This window comes from Taudactylus pleione, unplaced genomic scaffold, assembly GCF_031769625.1.
Source record: "Taudactylus pleione unplaced genomic scaffold, aTauple2 ptg000515l, whole genome shotgun sequence".
NCBI lineage: Eukaryota > Metazoa > Chordata > Amphibia > Anura > Myobatrachidae > Taudactylus > Taudactylus pleione.
Window position 1 is genome coordinate 2,509,559 of NW_028284917.1, and position 19,467 is coordinate 2,529,025.

The following is a 19,467-nucleotide window of genomic DNA, read 5'->3' on the forward strand; positions in this document are numbered from 1 at the left end:
GATCGTTATGGGGGGCCAGCGTGTGATTGATGTTTATGGGGGCCGGGGTGTGATTGATGATTAGGGGGGCTGGGGTGTGACTGACAGTTATGGGGGCCGGGGTGTGATTGATAGTTATGGGGGCTGGGGTGTGATTGATAGTTATGGGGGCCGGGGTGTGATTGATAGTTATGGGGGCCGGGGTGTGATTGATGATTATGGGGGATGGGGTGTGATTGATGATTATGGGGGCCGGGGTGTGATCGATAGTTATGGGGGCCGGGGTGTGATCGATAGTTATGGGGACCGGGGTGTGATTGATGATTATGGGGGATGGGGTGTGATTGATGATTATGGGGGCCGGGGTGTGATTGATAGTTATGGGGGCCGGGGTGTGATTGATAGTTATGGGGGCCGGGGTGTGATTGATGATTATGGGGGATGGGGTGTGATTGATGATTATGGGGGCCGGGGTGTGATCGATAGTTATGGGGGCCTGGGTGTGATTGATAGTTATGGGGGCTGGGGTGTGATTGATAGTTATGGGGGCTGGGGTGTGATTGATGATTTTCATGCTAACTATAAACCCAGGTAAATTATACTGCGGGCGACCTTGGCTCCCCTGTGAGAAGAGCGTTTGGATTACGAGCTCAGCGCATGAGCACAATATAAGATTACCTTATCGCCTCTGCAGTTGTTTAGAGCCATATTATTCAGGGGGATCTTTCCATCAATGCCGTGAGGCTGGTGCTGCTGCTCCCGTTGGATCTGCTCCCTCATCTTACGTGCCTCCTGTATGGCTTTCATCACCGTGTCCTGGTCTCCGAACAGCGCCGGGGAGTTAAGACTAGACAGTATATCTATAGGGGAACATACAGAGCATCTATGGAACAGCTGTGATGGTCATTACATATGAAGCTGTGCACTGTACATTTCACCATTCACTTCCAATGACCACATCCATTCTCTGACACCTGTCATCGCAAGGATACACGCGATAATAGCGCACACTAGGCCGTTCCTTGTTGGTATGCACATTGCAGCTATATATATTCCATTATAGAAGACCACCACCATTGTTTTTTCAATCCTTTGTTGCAAGGGATAAGATTTGCCTAATATTGCTGTGTCACCACCGAAAAGCTGCGGAGATTCAAATACAGATGTAATAAAGTAGCCTCCACTAAGGGCCGTGTATTCAATTAGCGGTGAAAAGCCGTTTTCGCTGAAAAAGTTTTGCCGGTGACGTCATTTCGCCAGCGAAAACTTATCCCGTATTGAATTGTGGCGACTTTTCACTTATGCGAAAACGCAATGCAATGTACCCAGTGGAAAAGTTTCGCCTATGAATAGCTGTTGAAAAAAAGTGCAGAATTGCGGTTTTGGGGTGCAAAGGTGTGGAAACCACCCTGCACGCTTAGGACAGGTCCCCAAAAATAAACTGCCTCAAAAAAATCCTAAATAAAAATTAAAACACGCCAAAAAATTACTTTGAAAAAGGGGGCGAAAAAGTACAAAGTTGGGGTACAAACTTAAAACTAGTGAAATAGACTTTGGGGGGTCTGCAAGTGTGGGGGAGTTTTTATTTTGAATGCAGGTGCTTGCTGGAGGTGCGTTTTTCACAACCTCACTTTTGCGATTTTTAACCATGCTTGCACCCATTTTCATGTTCCCCAAAATTGCTGGGACTACTTATTTTCACCAAAAAAAACCTGCTAAATGTTATTCTTCACCACTTGTGCAAAGACGCTAATTGGCAGCTATTGAGATAATTTAAGTACCCCAAAGACCTTCAGCAGGGCTATTCGGGGGTATCTATAGTGATCCCCAATGTCAGTGCATAGGGGGGGGGGGGGGGGTGTCAGGCTGATTTCCCAAAATCTGACAGTACCTTTCACCTGTTCGCGTTTCGCCGGGTGCCATTTTAGCCGATTCCTAATTGAATACGGGGATAAGCGGGGACGGGCGCGATACTTTTTCGCATGGAAAACCAACGATGTCGGCAAAAAGTCCGGCATGTCAAAAGTACAGGTCTTTTCGCACCTAATTGAATTTGCTCCTTAGTGTCACGGATATTTCCCTCACATAGCGGTTGCATTGATTTATTGGTTGAAGCAATGTAGTTCTATGCTGTAAGACCGCTATCCCTTTGCGCCGAAAAGAGGATATTTAAAACCTGTTTTTTTTTTTTATTGTAGAAAAAATAAACATATTATATATATCCTATTCCCAATATATATCCCACTGTTTTTTCTGTATTTGTACTAAATCTATAAATCCGCCACGAGGCACTGGAAAGTGAATAGTAATGTTTGGAGAGTTCGGTTTGTTTTATTCTGTTATACTGTAATAATATTTGCTGTCGGTACAGATAGAGCAGGTTTATGCCACGTAAATAGCGTGTGACGGCGGTAAGCGCCGCAGCACGCAGAATGCACTCATTGATGCACTGTACATGAATGTTGGGAGTTAATATCGTACAACCTTATGCATGTAATCCATGTGCTGAATTACCACGCTCTATAGTAAATCACCAAGCTGCCACGAATGTTGGATAAGCCAAGATGGCTGCCTCTATGTTCTGAATGTTACAGGAATGAATGCAGATACGCAGTACCGAGCACAGATAAATGCTATTAGACAGTGAATTCTCCCACGTATGCTGGTGTAATGGTGATAAACATTGAGTACAGCAGTTTTGGGCTTTGGGAACGTTTTTCTGCTCGTCTGTGACAGCGATAAGTCCGTGTTACATTCCTCACGCTACCGTCGGCCGCCTTGTTTTGGTGGACGGGCCAGGAAAGTGAATCACTGTGTGGTGATGAATAACACTGAGTTTATAAATAGAGTTGTGTTTATCAACCAACTCCTTGTCATCCTTCTCTGCATTGTTTATAAATGTAGCTTTGCCTGTATCACTCTCCTCTTGCTATTAGAAAAGACTCTTGTAACGCTGACTAACTATAATAACTGAAAGAAATGCACACAGTAATACCCCTTTCAGACAGAAATCCAAATTACTGGGTTAAACATTTCAACCCGGTAATTTGGTGATTTACACGGGACTTGTTTCTGTCTGAAAGGGTCATCCCGTGTCTAAATTCCCGGGACTTCAACCCAGGAATTTACCAAAGTCAGAGACACGGGAATTTAGTCCCGGGTTGACTCTTTCAGACAGAAGAAATACACGTGTAAAACAGCAAATTACTGGGTTGAAATTTTAGACCCGGTAATTTGCTCTTCTGTCTGAAGGGGTATACAGACAGAGAGTGGCAAAACAACCCAGTACACAAAAGTCGGTGATAATCCGGGTTTTTTTTTTTTTCCATTTTCTGTCTGAAATTGGTATAAGCTTCCCGGCCCGCTGGAGTTTATAAGATTTCCGTTTCGGATAAAAGTATCACAAAAAAAGAAACTTTGTTTTCTAGTGATGGGGTAATAATGTTATATACTATAATAAAGATATATACTATAGCCCGATAGCAATAGAGATAAAGGGGTCTATTTACTAAGCAGTGTTAGGAGACAGAGTGAAAAGTGATAAGGTGCCAGCCAATCAGCTCCTAACTGCCATCTCACAGGCTGTGTTTGAAAAATGACAGTTAGGAGCTGATTGGCTGGCACCTTATCACTTTTCACTCTGTCTCCTAACACTGCTTAGTAACTAGACCCCTAAATCATCCAGTTCTTCTAGGGCAGGCGATGGTCCTGCTGTACAATTACTGTTTGTCCCTCATCATATAACATCATCTAGACCAGGTACTAATAGACAGGCCCTTCCAGCTGCAGAGAGATCTACACCAACCACTGAATACAGATTTACGGACACTGCAAAGAGGGATTATTAATCCCTATAAACAAAAAGATGACCGTCCACACACAAACGCTCATAGTGAAAGCTGAACGGACCGTAGGCTCACAACAATAGGACGTAATGCTTCCATGTTACGTCAATTGCAAACACGTGTGCTGCTGGCGCCTTCATTATTGGGTTCAGTGATCGCTACATGGGGGTGCTTGTAATACTACAATAACCAGCTCACACTAATGTTTTCCCTTTGCATGTGGTAGTCATGTGTACAAGGCCTTAAATTGATGATCTATATCACCTTCCTTGGTTCTTTGGCATCGCCTTGTAATAGGTCTAGATAAAAAATGTCCCACCATAGCACTTGCTTAGATCCTCGGGGGCCGGCCTTACGCTACATAGGATGCAACTGCTTCACTTACCTAGGGAGGAGCCTCTGCCTAAGACTCCGCTGATAGGACTGGGGATCCCGCTCTTGTTTGAGAGACTGACAGGACTGGTCTTACTGGGAGGGAAGAGGTTCTGTGTTGGGGACGTGGGAGACTTTAAAGGCTCAGCTGTCTTCGGTCGCGCCGACAAATTCAGAGGCTGCGCGGCTTCATCCTGCTGAAATTTCACATAAACAATGATTAAAAGAGGATAAATGGGGCACATTAGCACTTAAGACAACGCAGTTATTTTACACCTCCCAGACAATGTCACTTTCTACTGCTATAAAAACAAAAGAAGCTAATTATCTGCATACTTGAAGAAGCCACCTAACGAACCCTCATTAATTTCCCTGTGTTAGCCTCATATTTACATCAACACACTCACTGCAACGTTCTTTTTGCCAAATTAAAATCTGAATTACTGCACATTACAGTTCACTTCTTAATGTGTTTTCTAAGATCTAAATTAACCCAGGGCATTTACAAAGAATGATTTAATTCCCGGCTGGTTGTGTAGGATCAGCCTCCGTACAGCATGTCTGCTGCACAGACTAAGGAATAAGGAGAGAGCGCTTCCCTATCTGCACCAGGATTTTATATTCTATAATATTATTATGCTCCTGTAAGGCTGACAGTAGCCATATAATGACAGTCCAGCTTCAGCCTATAGTATTTGTATAATGCTCCCTTCGCATTTCTATCCATAAGAATAATAAGTTGATAAAACATTATGACTGGTAAAAATGTGTCGCTCCTTATTCTTCATAATAATTCCTCTTCATTAGACACCTATTAAATATCTATAAGTATGAGGCTTACTGCATGGAATACGGATTCTCCATCAAATGACTAGCGTAATAATGTATTTCCTGCTGTTCAGACCCACAAAGCTGCTTCTGTTACTTCAGTAATTCTCTTATCCGCCATATAGTACAGAAATGATGTTATCCGCCATATAGTACAGAAATGATGTTATCCGCCATATAGTACAGAAATGATGTTATCCGCCATATAGTACAGAAATGTTGTTATCCGCCATATAGTACAGAAATGTTGTTATCCGCCATATAGGACAGAAATGATGTTATCCGCCATATAGGACAGAAATGATGTTATCCGCCATATAGGACAGAAATTATGTTATCCGCCATATAGTACAGAAATGATGTTATCCGCCATATAGTACAGAAATGATGTTATCCGCCATATAGTACAGAAATGTTGTTATCCGCCATATAGTACAGAAATGTTGTTATCCGCCATATAGGACAGAAATGATGTTATCCGCCATATAGGACAGAAATGATGTTATCCGCCATATAGGACAGAAATGATGTTATCCGCCATATAGTACAGAAATGATGTTATCCGCCATATAGGACAGAAATGATGTTATCCGCCATATAGTACAGAAATGATGTTATCCGCCATATAGTACAGAAATGATGTTATCCGCCATATAGTACAGAAATGATGTTATCCGCCATATAGTACAGAAATGTTGTTATCCGCCATATAGTACAGAAATGATGTTATCCGCCATATAGTACAGAAATGTTGTTATCCGCCATATAGTACAGAAATGATGTTATCCGCCATATAGTACAGAAATGTTGTTATCCGCCATATAGTACAGAAATGTTGTTATCCGCCATATAGTACAGAAATGATGTTATCCGCCATATAGTACAGAAATGATGTTATCCGCCATATAGTACAGAAATGTTGTTATCCGCCATATAGTACAGAAATGATGTTATCCGCCATATAGTACAGAAATGATGTTATCCACCATATAGTACAGAAATGATGTTATCCGCCATATAGTACAGAAATGATGTTATCCGCCATATAGTACAGAAATGATGTTATCCGCCATATAGTACAGAAATGATGTTATCCGCCATATAGTACAGAAATGATGTTATCCGCCATATAGTACAGAAATGATGTTATCCGCCATATAGTACAGAAATGATGTTATCCGCCATATAGTACAGAAATGATGTTATCCGCCATATAGTACAGAAATGATGTTATCCGCCATATAGTACAGAAATGATGTTATCCGCCATATAGTACAGAAATTATGCCTACTGCTATATAGTACAGAAATGATGTTATCCGCCATATAGTACAGAAATTATGTTATTTGCTATATAGTACAGAAATGATGTTATCTGCTATATAGTACAGAAATTACTTTACCTGCAAAATAGTACAGAACTTATTTTATGTTATATACTTCAGAAACTTTTCCTGTTGTATATTACATCAATTGTATTATGAGTTATAAAGTTCAGAAATCAATCACAGAAATTAGCTGATGTGCTACACCATAAGGCTATTTTTTTTTTTTTACACACATGAAGTCGGACAATGGAAGAGTTAACGTAACGTTTTATACAATGTAATCTGGGGCCTTACATTGACATTTTAGCACTTCATGAATAAGACCGGGGCGAGTGATGAAGACAAAATGGAGAAATTAATTTTCTTTAGGGAATCCTAGAACTATGTATAGTGTCACTCAGTAGCCAGAGCTGGACGGCCAACAAAGGCTCCGCCTGACACTACCTACAGAACATGCACGGCTTCCACTGACACCAGGAAAGTCTTAGTCAGCCGGCAGAGGTTTAGCTTGGGACCCGTCCATCTGGCTCTGGTGCTGCACTGCGTGGTGTCTGCTTAACACTGAATAATAATGTTCAGTGCAGATATTCTATGGCCGCACTGCTGAAACCTTGCTCCCCGCGCTGCGTGTCACATTCTTACCGAAATGATAAACTAATAGCAAAATGTTTGTAAAGCTCTAACAAAAGGCGAATCTTTTCCATGTACGGTAATGATGCAGATTACACTACACGTCAGACATTGACGTGGAACCACGAGTCTGGAAATCAGTGGGAGAACGAATGCCACGTTTCTGTGCTTTACAATGGCAGGCTGGAAAGTGCACATTACTGTATGTATTATCTGGCAGGATCTGCCCCGCCAGCTCACACAATTATAACTTTTGGAAGAAATTATGAAAAATCTAGCGTGAAATGTTGATAGAACATGTTTTTCTGAGAACTGCAAGACCGATGGCGAGGAGGGGGATGATTAACTTACTCGTGTCGATGACGAACGGCAGACAAGGTGCAGTATGGGTGGGTGAGCCCCGGGATGAAACAAACTTCTTATATTAAAGACTCCTCTGTACTTGTGATATTTATATAGCACATAAATTACCCATGCTGCCGTGGATACACATGAATTCTCTTGTGTACATATGGGAAGTCACACCGAGGCTCCCTCTATAATCACTATAGAACACACCGTTTGGGTATAATGTAGCATGGATTTTACAGAAAAATCTAGTTGTCTCATCATCGGTTTCTAAGTTTTCATTCTGTAGCATTTTGCGTACAGAACAGTTACACACAGTTGAACGTATCCCCGTTTGCGGAGCGTAATTGGCGAGCTTTTGCAATGTTCAGTTCAGTTGCATCTCTACTTGTGAGTGTAGGGGTGTAACTGGGCTATATAACAGGACAATCTCCCGCAAAGAGATGGAAGAAATGCAGGCTATGCAAATCTGTCCAGAGGCGTCCATTCAGGAGTATCGCTGCACCGGGGGTTTGGGCTGGTGCCTTTTCACTAGATAAATATAAATATATATATTTATATACATACATACACCTTTCAACCTTTTGAAATTCCATATCCCAACAATATGCTACAAGACAACTACAGTAAGTAAATAGGTAGATATAGAGCCCAGTAATCCCTATGCTGCTAGATCACTGCAGACATGGAAATATGAGGTATATGTACTGAGCGCTGGTGTGCTAGGTGTAGATGATCCTGAAGACCTAACAGTGGGGTGGGGAGAGGTCAGTCTTATTTTGCCGCTGTACTGACACCCGCAGGAAGACCAGGCCCCAGTGAAGCAGATGGAGATCACATTAGCCTCTGCGCGCCATGGAACTGCCTTTTGAGCTGATCAGATACAAATCAATTCTGCCCAAGCACTGACCCAAAAAATCTGGTTCCAACTTGGTCACACCCATCTCAACCACAGGGCCCTCTACCCTCAGCCACAGATAGGAACCGTGTGAACTCAGCTGACAGTGGCCCGAGTCTTATATTAGAGAATGAAAACAGGAGTTCTCCATCATACCAGCCTGATTCTGCTGACTTAGATGGAACAGTCCTGATCTTTGCCAAGACTGCCTGAAGTTGCACACCGCAGTCTTCTCGTGTGTAGAGGGGGAGGGTTTTGAAGACGGCTTCCAGAAGCACTGGGATCGACCTGAATGACGCAACACACCGTCACGTCGTGAGACAACACTTCTCTTTAAAAGCCTTTTAAAATAGGAAATGTCCACTTTACTCTAGGCTCAACGGTAAATCCATGAAATGTACAGGAGGCACAGATAATGCCGTTACCCTTACATGAGACACACCGTGGGTGCCGAATCTGACTACAGAACAGGGATTCACGTACAATGACTCTGAGGCCACATATGAACATTGTCTTCTGCTGTCGTCAGTTAAGAATTTATCCAAATCCTCTAATGAAACCTGTGCACATTTGGGCCAGCAAGACTGGTCCTTGTGAGGCACTACAAGGCCCAGCAGTAACAGGAAGTGAGAACAATCTGCTACAGTACCTTGTGACCTAATCCAGGGCCATGAACTGGCATCCATCGTAGGAGAGGTGGTCGGGGAACACATTTCGCCGGGGTTGAATGAGACCTCGTAACATCTCAGTCTACAAATTTGGAGGCCATCTGTTCGCAGACTGCTGTGTTTACTGCTGTGTTCCCCTGACAAGCTGTACACACTTATTAGGTTACTATTAAATAAAAGTAGTAAGATACATATTTTCATTCCCACAGAATAAACATTGTTTTATTTACTTTTTTGGCACATGGTAAACGCATTGAAATGTGTCTTGGCAGATGGCTGTCTGTTTCCGGAGCCAGCCATGTTTTCTTTGTGGAAAGCAACAATACGGTTTCCTTAAATTGATCTGACACTGTGTAATACGCCTCAAACACAGGCAAGCGCATTCACGCGAGACATTTAATGTACGATGTGAGCGACTTTCGTATGACCAGGGCACCTCTGCAATCTGCATTCACAACCTATTGGAAATTCCACACAACGGTTCTACATTTCTTCCCATGGTAATCTGACCCCTGGGTGGCGCCATCCTATTATGGTATAGAAAACAGAGGAGTCAACATGGCAGCTCTTACGCCCCCCCTGAAAATAATCCCTGCACTGGGCATTATATTGTCCTCCCCGATTGGACCGTTGATTGTTCAGTAAATCGTTTGTATGTTACATTCAGTTGAATGATGATATGGGGAGGATGGAAAAATTATCACCCCCTGTATTAGAGTTCACGTTTTAACTAACGTCACTGAGAGCAGCCCTCGGAGTAAAAACACGTTTCTGGAAACATCAGTTAGCAATTTTTAATTGCGTGCAGAACAGCAATGCATACAAAAAACAAAAATGCTGAAAATTCTGTGATAATTTGAAAAAACAAAACAAAAACCAGACAGCAGCGAGTTAACACCCCCCTTCCCCGCAATGGCTGCTGATCAGCGGAAGGTATTGAATGCGCCATCACTGCAAACCGCACAATGGGCAATTCAGGAGGAATCCTCATCCATAGGGGGTCACACGTCTTACTGTGGTTTCCCCACAACACAGAAGCTGATTCAGCGGAAAATGATGGACATCCAAGCCACAATGGTTTGCCAGACATTAGGAGGCGAGGGTACGTATATTTTCATCTCTAGTTCCCTTATATATGTACACTAGAGACTCACGCCAGTCATAAAGCATTAGAAAACAAATTACACAAGTCTCGGACGGGGCGGCCGGTGAACCAGTGGACCCCACTCCTGCTTGTAGTGCAGATCTTGAGCGTGATCAACAGATTGTGGTGTTGGAATAGGGGCTGCTGTGTGCCAGGATCTCTTCCCACTCTGGTTATTAAGCTTCGGAGCACAACTGTAAAAACACATTTTATGTTCTTTACCCTCTTAAAATTATTTACTTTTATTTTCCCCCCTCTACGGTCTGCGCTGTGGAACATGTGTCTGTAACCTTAAGAAAACTTTGCTTTGGACACGGTCCACCTTTGTGCATTTTTCACCAAAGTGTAGACATTTGAAAAACTGTCATTATTACGGAGATCTTGTAAATACTGATATATACGTGGCCGCCGAAACGCAGAGTGTCTCTTACGCAGCGTTGTCTGGAGAGTTTGCCGTCCTGAGCAGAGTGTCTGAAACACGTTTCATTACCAAATCAATCACTGTTTTCCATGGAAAACAGTTTCTCTTTAATAAAGCATTTTATTTGATTTATTTTCCTAATATCTTAATGCTGTGTCTCCTGTAAGTGAATGCAGATGTTAGGTAGGTGCTGTGCAGCTGCTGTGACACAAAGCTACGTGCAGACGTTATATAATAACACGGTAATGCTGTATTGCTCGGCGACCCGTATTAGTAACAGGTCTTTCATCAAGGCCAGAGGAGAGACTCCAGCCGTTTCCTGTGTAATGGGACAGGCAGCAGAAAGTGACATTTCAGATTGAATTTCACTTGTCAAAGACCCACTGCATCTCACACACAGATTACTTTCTCTGCATTGTGACATAAATACAGCTAACTGCCACTTCTACCAAATCCCAGGGGCAGAATAAAGGACATATACCCTATAACATGTGCTGCGCCCACCTTCAATATACCCTACTTCCGTTATCCAAATACCCTCCCCAAGTCTGTTACCCCAATACCTGCTACCTTCTCCATTCCAATAACCTACAACTCCACCAACATCACATTCCACCTCCTACATCCCAATAGTCTGCACCTCATCACCCCAATACCTGCCACCTCCTGCATCCCAATATTCTGCACCTCATCACCCCAATACCTGCCACCTCCTGCATCCCAATATTCTGCACCTCATCACCCCAATACCTGCCACCTCCTGCATCCCAATATTCTGCACCTCATCACCCCAATACCTGCCACCTCCTACATCCCAATATTCTGCACCTCATCACCCCAATACCTGCCACCTCCTACATCCCAATAGTCTGCACCTCATCACCCCAATACCTGCCACCTTCTGCATCCCAATATTCTGCACTTCATCACCCCAATACCTGCCACCTTCTGCATCCCAATATTCTGTACCTCATCACCCCAATACCTGCCACCTTCTACATCCCAATATTCTACACCTCATCACCCCAATACCTGCCACCTCCTGCATCCCAATATTCTGCACCTCATCACCCCAATACCTGCCACCTCCTGCATCCCAATATTCTGCACCTCATCACCCCAATACCTGCCACCTCCTGCATCCCAATATTCTGCACCTCATCACCCCAATACCTGCTACCTCCTGCATCCCAATATTCTGCACCTCATCACCCCAATACCTGGCACCTCCTGCATCCCAATATTCTGCACCTCATCACCCCAATACCTGCCACCTCCTGCATCCCAATATTCTGCACCTCATCACCCCAATACCTGCATCCCAATATTCTGCACCTCATCACCCCAATACCTGCCACCTCCTGTATCCCAATATTCTGCACCTCATCACCCCAATAGCTGCCACCTCCTGCATCCCAATATTCTGTACCTCATCACCCCAATACCTGGCACCGCCTGCATCCCAATATTCTGCACCTCATAACCCCAATACCTGCCACCTTCTGCATCCCAATATTCTGCACCTCATCACCCCAATACCTGCCACCTTCTGCATCCCAAAAACCTACAACTCCACCACCATCACATTTCATCTCCTACATCCTAATAGTCTGCACCTCATCACCCCAATACCTGCCACCTTCTACATCCCAATATTCTGCACCTCATCACCCCAATACTTGCCACCTTCTGCATCCCAGTATTCTGCACTTCATCACCCCAATACCTGCCACCTTCTACATCCCAATATTCTGCACCTCATCACCCCAATACCTGCCACCTTCTGCATCTCAATATTCTGCACCTCCACCACACTTCATTTGCTACATCCCAATATCCTGCACCTCTACAACCATCACCCTAACACCATCCACCTGCTACCTTCCAATATCCTGCACCACCACCACCCCAACAACTTCTACCTCCATCATTCCAACACAAAGCACCTCCATCACCCCAACACCACCCACCTGCTACATCCCAATATCCAGCACCTCATCAACCCAATATCCTGTACCTCCACCACCCCAACAACCTCTACCTCCATCATTCCAATACAAAGCACCTCCATCATTAAAATACAAAGCAGTTCCATCATTCCAATACAAAGCATCTCCATTACCCCAACACCACCCACCTGCTACATCCCAATATCCTGTACCTCCACCATCCCAACAACCTCTACCTCCATCATTCCAATACAAAGCACCTCCATCTTTCCAATACAAAGCATCTCCATCATTCCAATACAAAGCATCTCCATCATTCCAATACAAATCATCTCCATCATTCCAACAACCTTTACCTTCTTCATCCCAATAACTTGTGCCTTCATCAGTCCAACACCTTCCGCTCCATCATCCTAATAACCTGCACATTTATTACCCCATTTTTCTTCACCAACACCCTCCATTTCCATCATGCCATCCTCCTCCTTCATAAGCTTGCACTTCCATCACCCCAATATCTTGTGCCTTGATCATACCAGAACCCTCCACCTCTATTGCCCCAGTACCCTCATCACCCCAATATCCTGCACCTCCAAGTCTAAAACACTCCACCTCTGTCACCTCAATAACATCTTCCACCTTCATTGCCCCAGTACCTTCCACCTCAATTTCCTCCTCCATCATTCCAATACCATCCACTCCAATATATCCCACCTCCATTACCCCAAAACCCTCCACCCACATCACTCAGAACCTGCATCACCCCAATACCCTCCACAACCATCACTCCAATATGTCCCACCTCCATCACCCCAATATGTCCCACCTCCAGTACCCCTCCGCCTCCTCTGTCACCCCATTACCTTCCACTTCCATCACCCCAATATCCTTCCCCTCCATTATCTCAATACCCACCTCCTCCAACACCTTCCACCTTTTCTCCCCAATACTCCCACTTCCATCAATCCAATATCCTCCATCACACCAATACCCTAAGTTGACAGCTGCTGATTACTTTGTAGTTCTGCATCCAATGTACTAACATTAGACTAAGTTTAACTGAGCAGGAAAAGTGATATGAAACATTCTGCATTGAGCTTTTCATAATAATAATAATAATAATAATAATAATAATAATAATAACAGCAGCAGACACAAGAACTACATGAGCAATAGATAGAGCTTTACACAGAGTAATACTCTTGTATATTTAAGATTTTCCATAATTGAGACATCTCTAGGTCATTAAATGCCTCCATATACTTCTAGAATAACACTCATTGGGGCAGATTGAGAGGTGGACGCTATTTGGTTATGGTAGTGTGTGACCGATATTTCTGAGCTGGAGCTGCAGTGCACATGTGCAGCGATGACTGTAATTGACACCCTGGAGCTGTTTGGAGTTGGGGCAGGGGCAGCATTTCAGTAAGCGGGGGCATGTCGGTCCAGTTTGTGAGGAGCGCCAAAGCCAGCGGCTGCTTCGTCGGACACAATCACCGGCCTCGGCAGCTTAGTTGACGACGGTACAGTACAATGGTAAGGTACAGTACAGACACTGGTGACAATGGCACAGTATAAGGTACAGTGCAGACACTGGTGATGATGGTAAAGTACAATGGTAATGTACAGTACAGACACTGGTGATGATGGTACAGTACGATGGTAAGGTACAGTACAGGCACTGGTGATGATGGTACAGTACGATGGTAAGGTACAGTGCAGACACTGGTGATGATGGTACAGTACAATGGTAATGTACAGTACAGACACTGGTGATGATGGTACAGTACAATGGTAATGTACAGTACAGACACTGGTGATGATGGTACAGTACGATGGTAAGGTACAGTGCAGACACTGGTGATGATGGTACAGTACGATGGTAAGGTACAGTACAGACACTGGTGATGATGGTACAGTACGATGGTAAGGTACAGTACAGGCACTGGTGATGATGGTATGGTACAGTACAGACACTGATGCTGATGCTACAGTAAAAAACTGTGTTTTCTAAAATTTTACCTTAATCTGTGTGATGGGGCTGGTCCCTCGCTTCTCACTCTTCATGCCTGTCGGTGACAAGGCTCCCGTGGAGTTTTGTGGCTGTGGGGTGGTGGGCATTTTGGCTCCCGGGGACACCTGCATGCTGGCGAGCTGGGCTGCATAAAGCTGCTATGAAATACACGAGAGCTGTGTTAGATAGATGGTCATTACTTTGTATCACACAATTCCTATGTCATAGGAAGGACAATAGCCGCAGCTATTTCTGCACACTGTGGTTGCAGCACTTCCTGTTTGCTGCGTTACACATTGATATATAAACAATTAATGCTCATTTTGAACACAGCAGAATCACTTCAGTATTACATTTGTGATTATGATCACATTCAACCTCTGTGTGTTGTGCCAAGTGGATCTGGCTATACAGATGCAGAAGTGTTTATTGCAACATTCATGTCACCTGATTCATCAGTCAGACCCAATAGGAGCAGTGCTGTGCGGTGAGGTGAATGGCTGGGGGAGGCACATATGTATAAAAGCTCTGGAGCATGACAGGTAGTATGATAGGGGAGGAAGTATGACAGGGGAGGCTCTGCCTCTTCTGCCTGCACGTCCCTGAATTGGAGAGAATGTTATGAAATATTTTCCAATGAAATTAAGCGGTTTGCTTTGTCTGCAGGTGTAACCTGCAGTCTACTCCATCTGCGTGACAGAGGAGTACTGGGAGCTTCCTATAATCACACATCTTCATTACATACTACAGTATATTACCATGGTTACTACAAGGCTAAGCTGTAATGTACACTGCAACCACTGACATTTAATAACAAGGCTATAGGTGTATAACAGAATAATTAACACTCATCACAATTTTACTCTGGTGATCTAGAAACAGTGTGTGGTATAAGAGTGATGTGGGGCAGCACGGCTGGTGTAGTGGTTAGCATTACTGCCTCACAGAACTGAAGTAACTTCCCACCAAGGCCCTATCTGTGTGGAATTTGTATGTTCTCCTGGTGTTTCAATAGGTTTCCTCCCACACTCCAAAATCATCCTTGTAGTTAATTAACCTAGAATGTACATGTTGTAGGGAATATTGGGCCTGATTCAGACCCGCTCGCAAGCGTGTCGATGTTGTTCCAGTGCGCATGCACATGAGGGAGCCGGCTCCGTCGTGCGCATGTGTGAGATCCGGATAGCGACGGCCACGCCGTCGCTATGGGTCTCGCTACAAAGGGGACGTGCTGTCGATGGTGAGTGACAGCACGCCCCCTTTGGTGGGCGTGGCTGGCCAGACGGAGGCATTCCCATGGGAACGCCTACCGTCTGGGGCCGGCCCCACTGACATCACAAGTGATGTCAGTGGGAGCGCTTTTGGCTCTGATAGAGCCAAAAACACTCCAGGTCTTGCGGCAGACCCTACCACAAGGGTCTCGTCGCAAGCCCGATGGTCTTGACCATCGCGACCATCTTTTTGGCAGCTCGCTATAGCTGTGGGTGGTCACCCACAGCTATGCGAGCGGCCAGGAGGCCGCTCTAAAATTCAGAGGGACGGCCCTGATTCAGAGCGAGCGCTCTGTCAGAGCGTCCGGCTCTGAATCAGGGCCATAGAGTGTAAGCTCTACTGGGGCAGGGACGGATGTGAATGAGTAAACGTTCTCTGTAAAGGGCTGCGGAATATGTGTGCGCTATATAAATAACTGGTAATAAATTCATTTGTAGAACAAGTCTTCTGATCACATTATCATTCTCCAAATGCAATTTGGTGAATATTCTCATTGTAAAGTGGATGGGGGGGTGGCACGTTATCCCAGCATGTATCGGCGCATTAATACAACAAAAATGTACTTTGCTCTCATGTTACTTATTAAATCGCTGTGCTCAGTATCCATTCACCTTACAGAGATATAACAAATCATTATTAGGTACTAAGCTACTCCTAGAACGTTGTTCAGCTAGGTGTCATTTCTTACAGTAAAGTCAACATAAACCCAAAATTCACACCAAAATATCACATTACAATAGGACACATTATTCCGAATCACACAGCACCCCTCAATGTGTCCTTTCAGCTTTAAATTTGGTTCTTTTTTTTCTCTCGTTCCTTTGGCGTAAACGTCCTAAAACTACAGCTCAGAGGGATTGCTTTCCTCTCAAATAAAAAACCCCCCAGAAAAGTCTGTTGAGACCTAGTTAAGAAACATTATTTGCCGCTGTACTAAGTAAAATATGCAAATCTGTGATTCTTTATTTATGGAGATGAACATTCAGCAATCGAGACAATGAGTAATTGGGTTTCAGAAGACAGGAACACAAAGGGGTGATACGTAGGCCAGTTAGTAATTTGCATTACAGGAGTTGGCTTCGTTCTTACAACAAAATTGTGTAAAAAAAAAATAAAAAATAGCATGATGCATCCACGACATATTGCCCCCTTGTAATTAATTAACGGAGCTGTGACTGATCAACATATTGCTGGTAATTTACGTGCCCCTGAAAAGATCTATGTTGGATGTGCATGTTTTTTTTTTTTTTTTCCCCCAATGAGACATTATGGGCGATTCAGTTACCAAATTAAAAAAAAAAGAAAAAAAAAGAGAGAACAAACTGAAGAATGAAAAGTAAGATAAATAGCAATTGGCAGATTAATTTGCTTACCCATGTGACAGCACCAGAGGCAAATCGTGGCTTCTGCCAGTGGTCTGTGCCAGGGAGCCAGATGCTGGAACTTAAAAATATCTTCTGCATCTGTGTGAGCCAGAGCTCCAGCCCCTCAGACATGGGGAGACCAAGCTAATCTACTGGGCATGATTTAAAGGAGCCTGGCTGCAAAGTGAACCTCGGAAACTAGGTATGTGGGGTTCCCCTAGAGAAGCCTCATAACGTAGCCCGGCGGGATCCCCGGGACTGGAAGATCCCGTGTTCTACAGGCACTAGATAGAAGCTGTGCAATAATACTGTAACAAACTCTGATCAGCAGGAAACGCTACTTATGTTCTACACTCTGTTGCTCCTGCAGTCCACGAATTGGATTAGTCATTGACTAATCTGTACACAAACAGCAACATAAGAATAATTACATAAATAGTAGTTATTGTGTAATGGTTGTGGAATACTTCATTTAGCCACATACAGTAGGAAGGAATGTGATTGCTGCTTCCATATCGCTGTGGGTAATACACTGTTAGTTGCTCCATTGTTGCACTCACGATAAGGGAAAGCTAATTACATATCGGCCTCATTAGAGTTAGCGGGAAGTCTGTCCTGCTAAATAGTGGAAATTTGCCCCTGGACAAACCAAGCTGTGATAATAAACTGTGATAATAAGCTGTGGAATACATGTAGGGAACAGAGTGGCTACTTCTACATGTAGCACCCAAAACTGAAAGTAACTGTCCCTAAAGGTGCCCACACACATACCGATCTGCACACGATCCCACGATGTGTGCGATTTCCCCTGAACTCTCCCCCGGCAGCTCCTAGACACGATCTGGAGTAAAAAGCATAAGATCTATCGCGCATCTTAACTTTTTTTTTTTTTCCCCCCCAGTGCATTTTGTCCCAGATTGTCAGATCTGCCCTACTGCACGGCAGATCTGACGATGCGATGTGCGACCAGCGGGGACACGCATCGCATCGTGATCGTGAGTTAGGACTCACGATTTCCTCACGATTTGGCCATATTTTACAAGATCTGTCGTCACGATTCGTCGGAATCGGCCAGATCGTGTAACATATCGCTATGTGTGTGGGCACCTTAAGTACTGACATGGGGCTGCAGACTGTGACATCACGGGGCTGCAGACTGTGACATCACGGGGCTGAACACAGTGGTATCATGGGGGAAAAATACAGTGGCATTATGTAGATGTATGTGGTGGTATCATGTGGTTGAACAGGGTCGCATTTTGGGGCTGTACATGGTTGTTATCATGGGGATGGATATGGTGGCATCATGGGGCTGTATATGGTGGTATTGTGGCATCATGGCGCAAAATACAGTAGCATTATGAGGCTGCATATGGTGGTATCATGCAGCTATATCATGTGGCTGTATATGGTGGCATGAGACTGTATACAGTGACATTATGGGGCTGTATATGGTGGTATTATGTGGCTGAATACAGTGGTATGTGGCAGCATAGGGCTATATGTGCTATTATGTGGCTGAATAAGGTAGTATTATGGGGCTATGAGTGGAGGTATGTGTCTGAATAAGGTGGTATCATGGGGCTGAATAAATCATGGAGCTGTATGTGATGGTATCATGTGGCTGAATAAGGTGGCATTTTAGGGCATCATGTGGCTGAATAAGGTGGCATTATAGGGCATCATGTGGCTGAATAAGGTGGCATTATAGGGCATCATGTGGCTGAATAAGGCGGCATTATAGGGCTATATATGGGGTACCATGTGGCTGAATAAGGTGGCATTATAGTGCTATATATGGGGTATCATGTGGCTGAATAAGGTGGCATTATAGTGCTATATATGGGGTATCATGTGGCTGAATAAGGTGGCATTATAGTGCTATATATGGGGTATCATGTGGCTGAATAAGGTGGCATTATATTGCTATATATGGGGTATCATGTGGCTGAATAAGGTGGCATTATAGTGCTATATATGGGGTATCATGTGGCTGAATAAGGTGGCATTATAGGGATATATATGGGGTACCATATGGCTGAATAAGGCGGCATTATAAGGCTATATATGGGGTATCATGTGGCTGAATAAGGTGGCATTATAGGGCTATATATGGGGTATCATGTGGCTGAATAAGGTGGCATTATAGGGCATCATGTGGCTGAATAAGGCGGCATTATAGGGCTAGGTATCATGTGGCTGAATAAGGTGGCATTATAGGGCATCATGTGGCTGAATAAGGTGGCATTATAGGGCTATATAAGGGGTATCATGTGGCTGAATAAGGTGGCATTATAGGGCTATATATGGGGTATCATGTGGCTGAATAAGGTGGTATTATAGGGCTACATATGGGGTATCATGTGGCTGAATAAGGTGGCATTATAGGGCACCATGTGGCTGAATAA

General features: G+C 44.1%; 1 protein-coding gene across 13 annotated transcripts in view; it reads right to left on the minus strand.

Annotated features, from left to right (window-relative positions):
- The window catches only part of SOX6 (SRY-box transcription factor 6), a 448,338-nt gene that overhangs the window by 45,340 nt on the left and 383,531 nt on the right, over positions 1-19,467 (minus strand). For 11 of the 13 annotated variants that reach the window (XM_088450327.1, XM_088450321.1, XM_088450333.1 and 8 more), the window contains 3 exons: positions 14,432-14,581; positions 4,210-4,393; positions 658-839 (listed from right to left, as the gene is read on the minus strand). In XM_088450327.1, the coding sequence (XP_088306453.1) occupies positions 658-839; positions 4,210-4,393; positions 14,432-14,581 (516 nt within the window). The remainder of the gene's footprint in view (positions 1-657; positions 840-4,209; positions 4,394-14,431; positions 14,582-19,467) is intronic. The other 2 variants (XM_088450324.1, XM_088450326.1) reach the window with 1 other exon arrangement.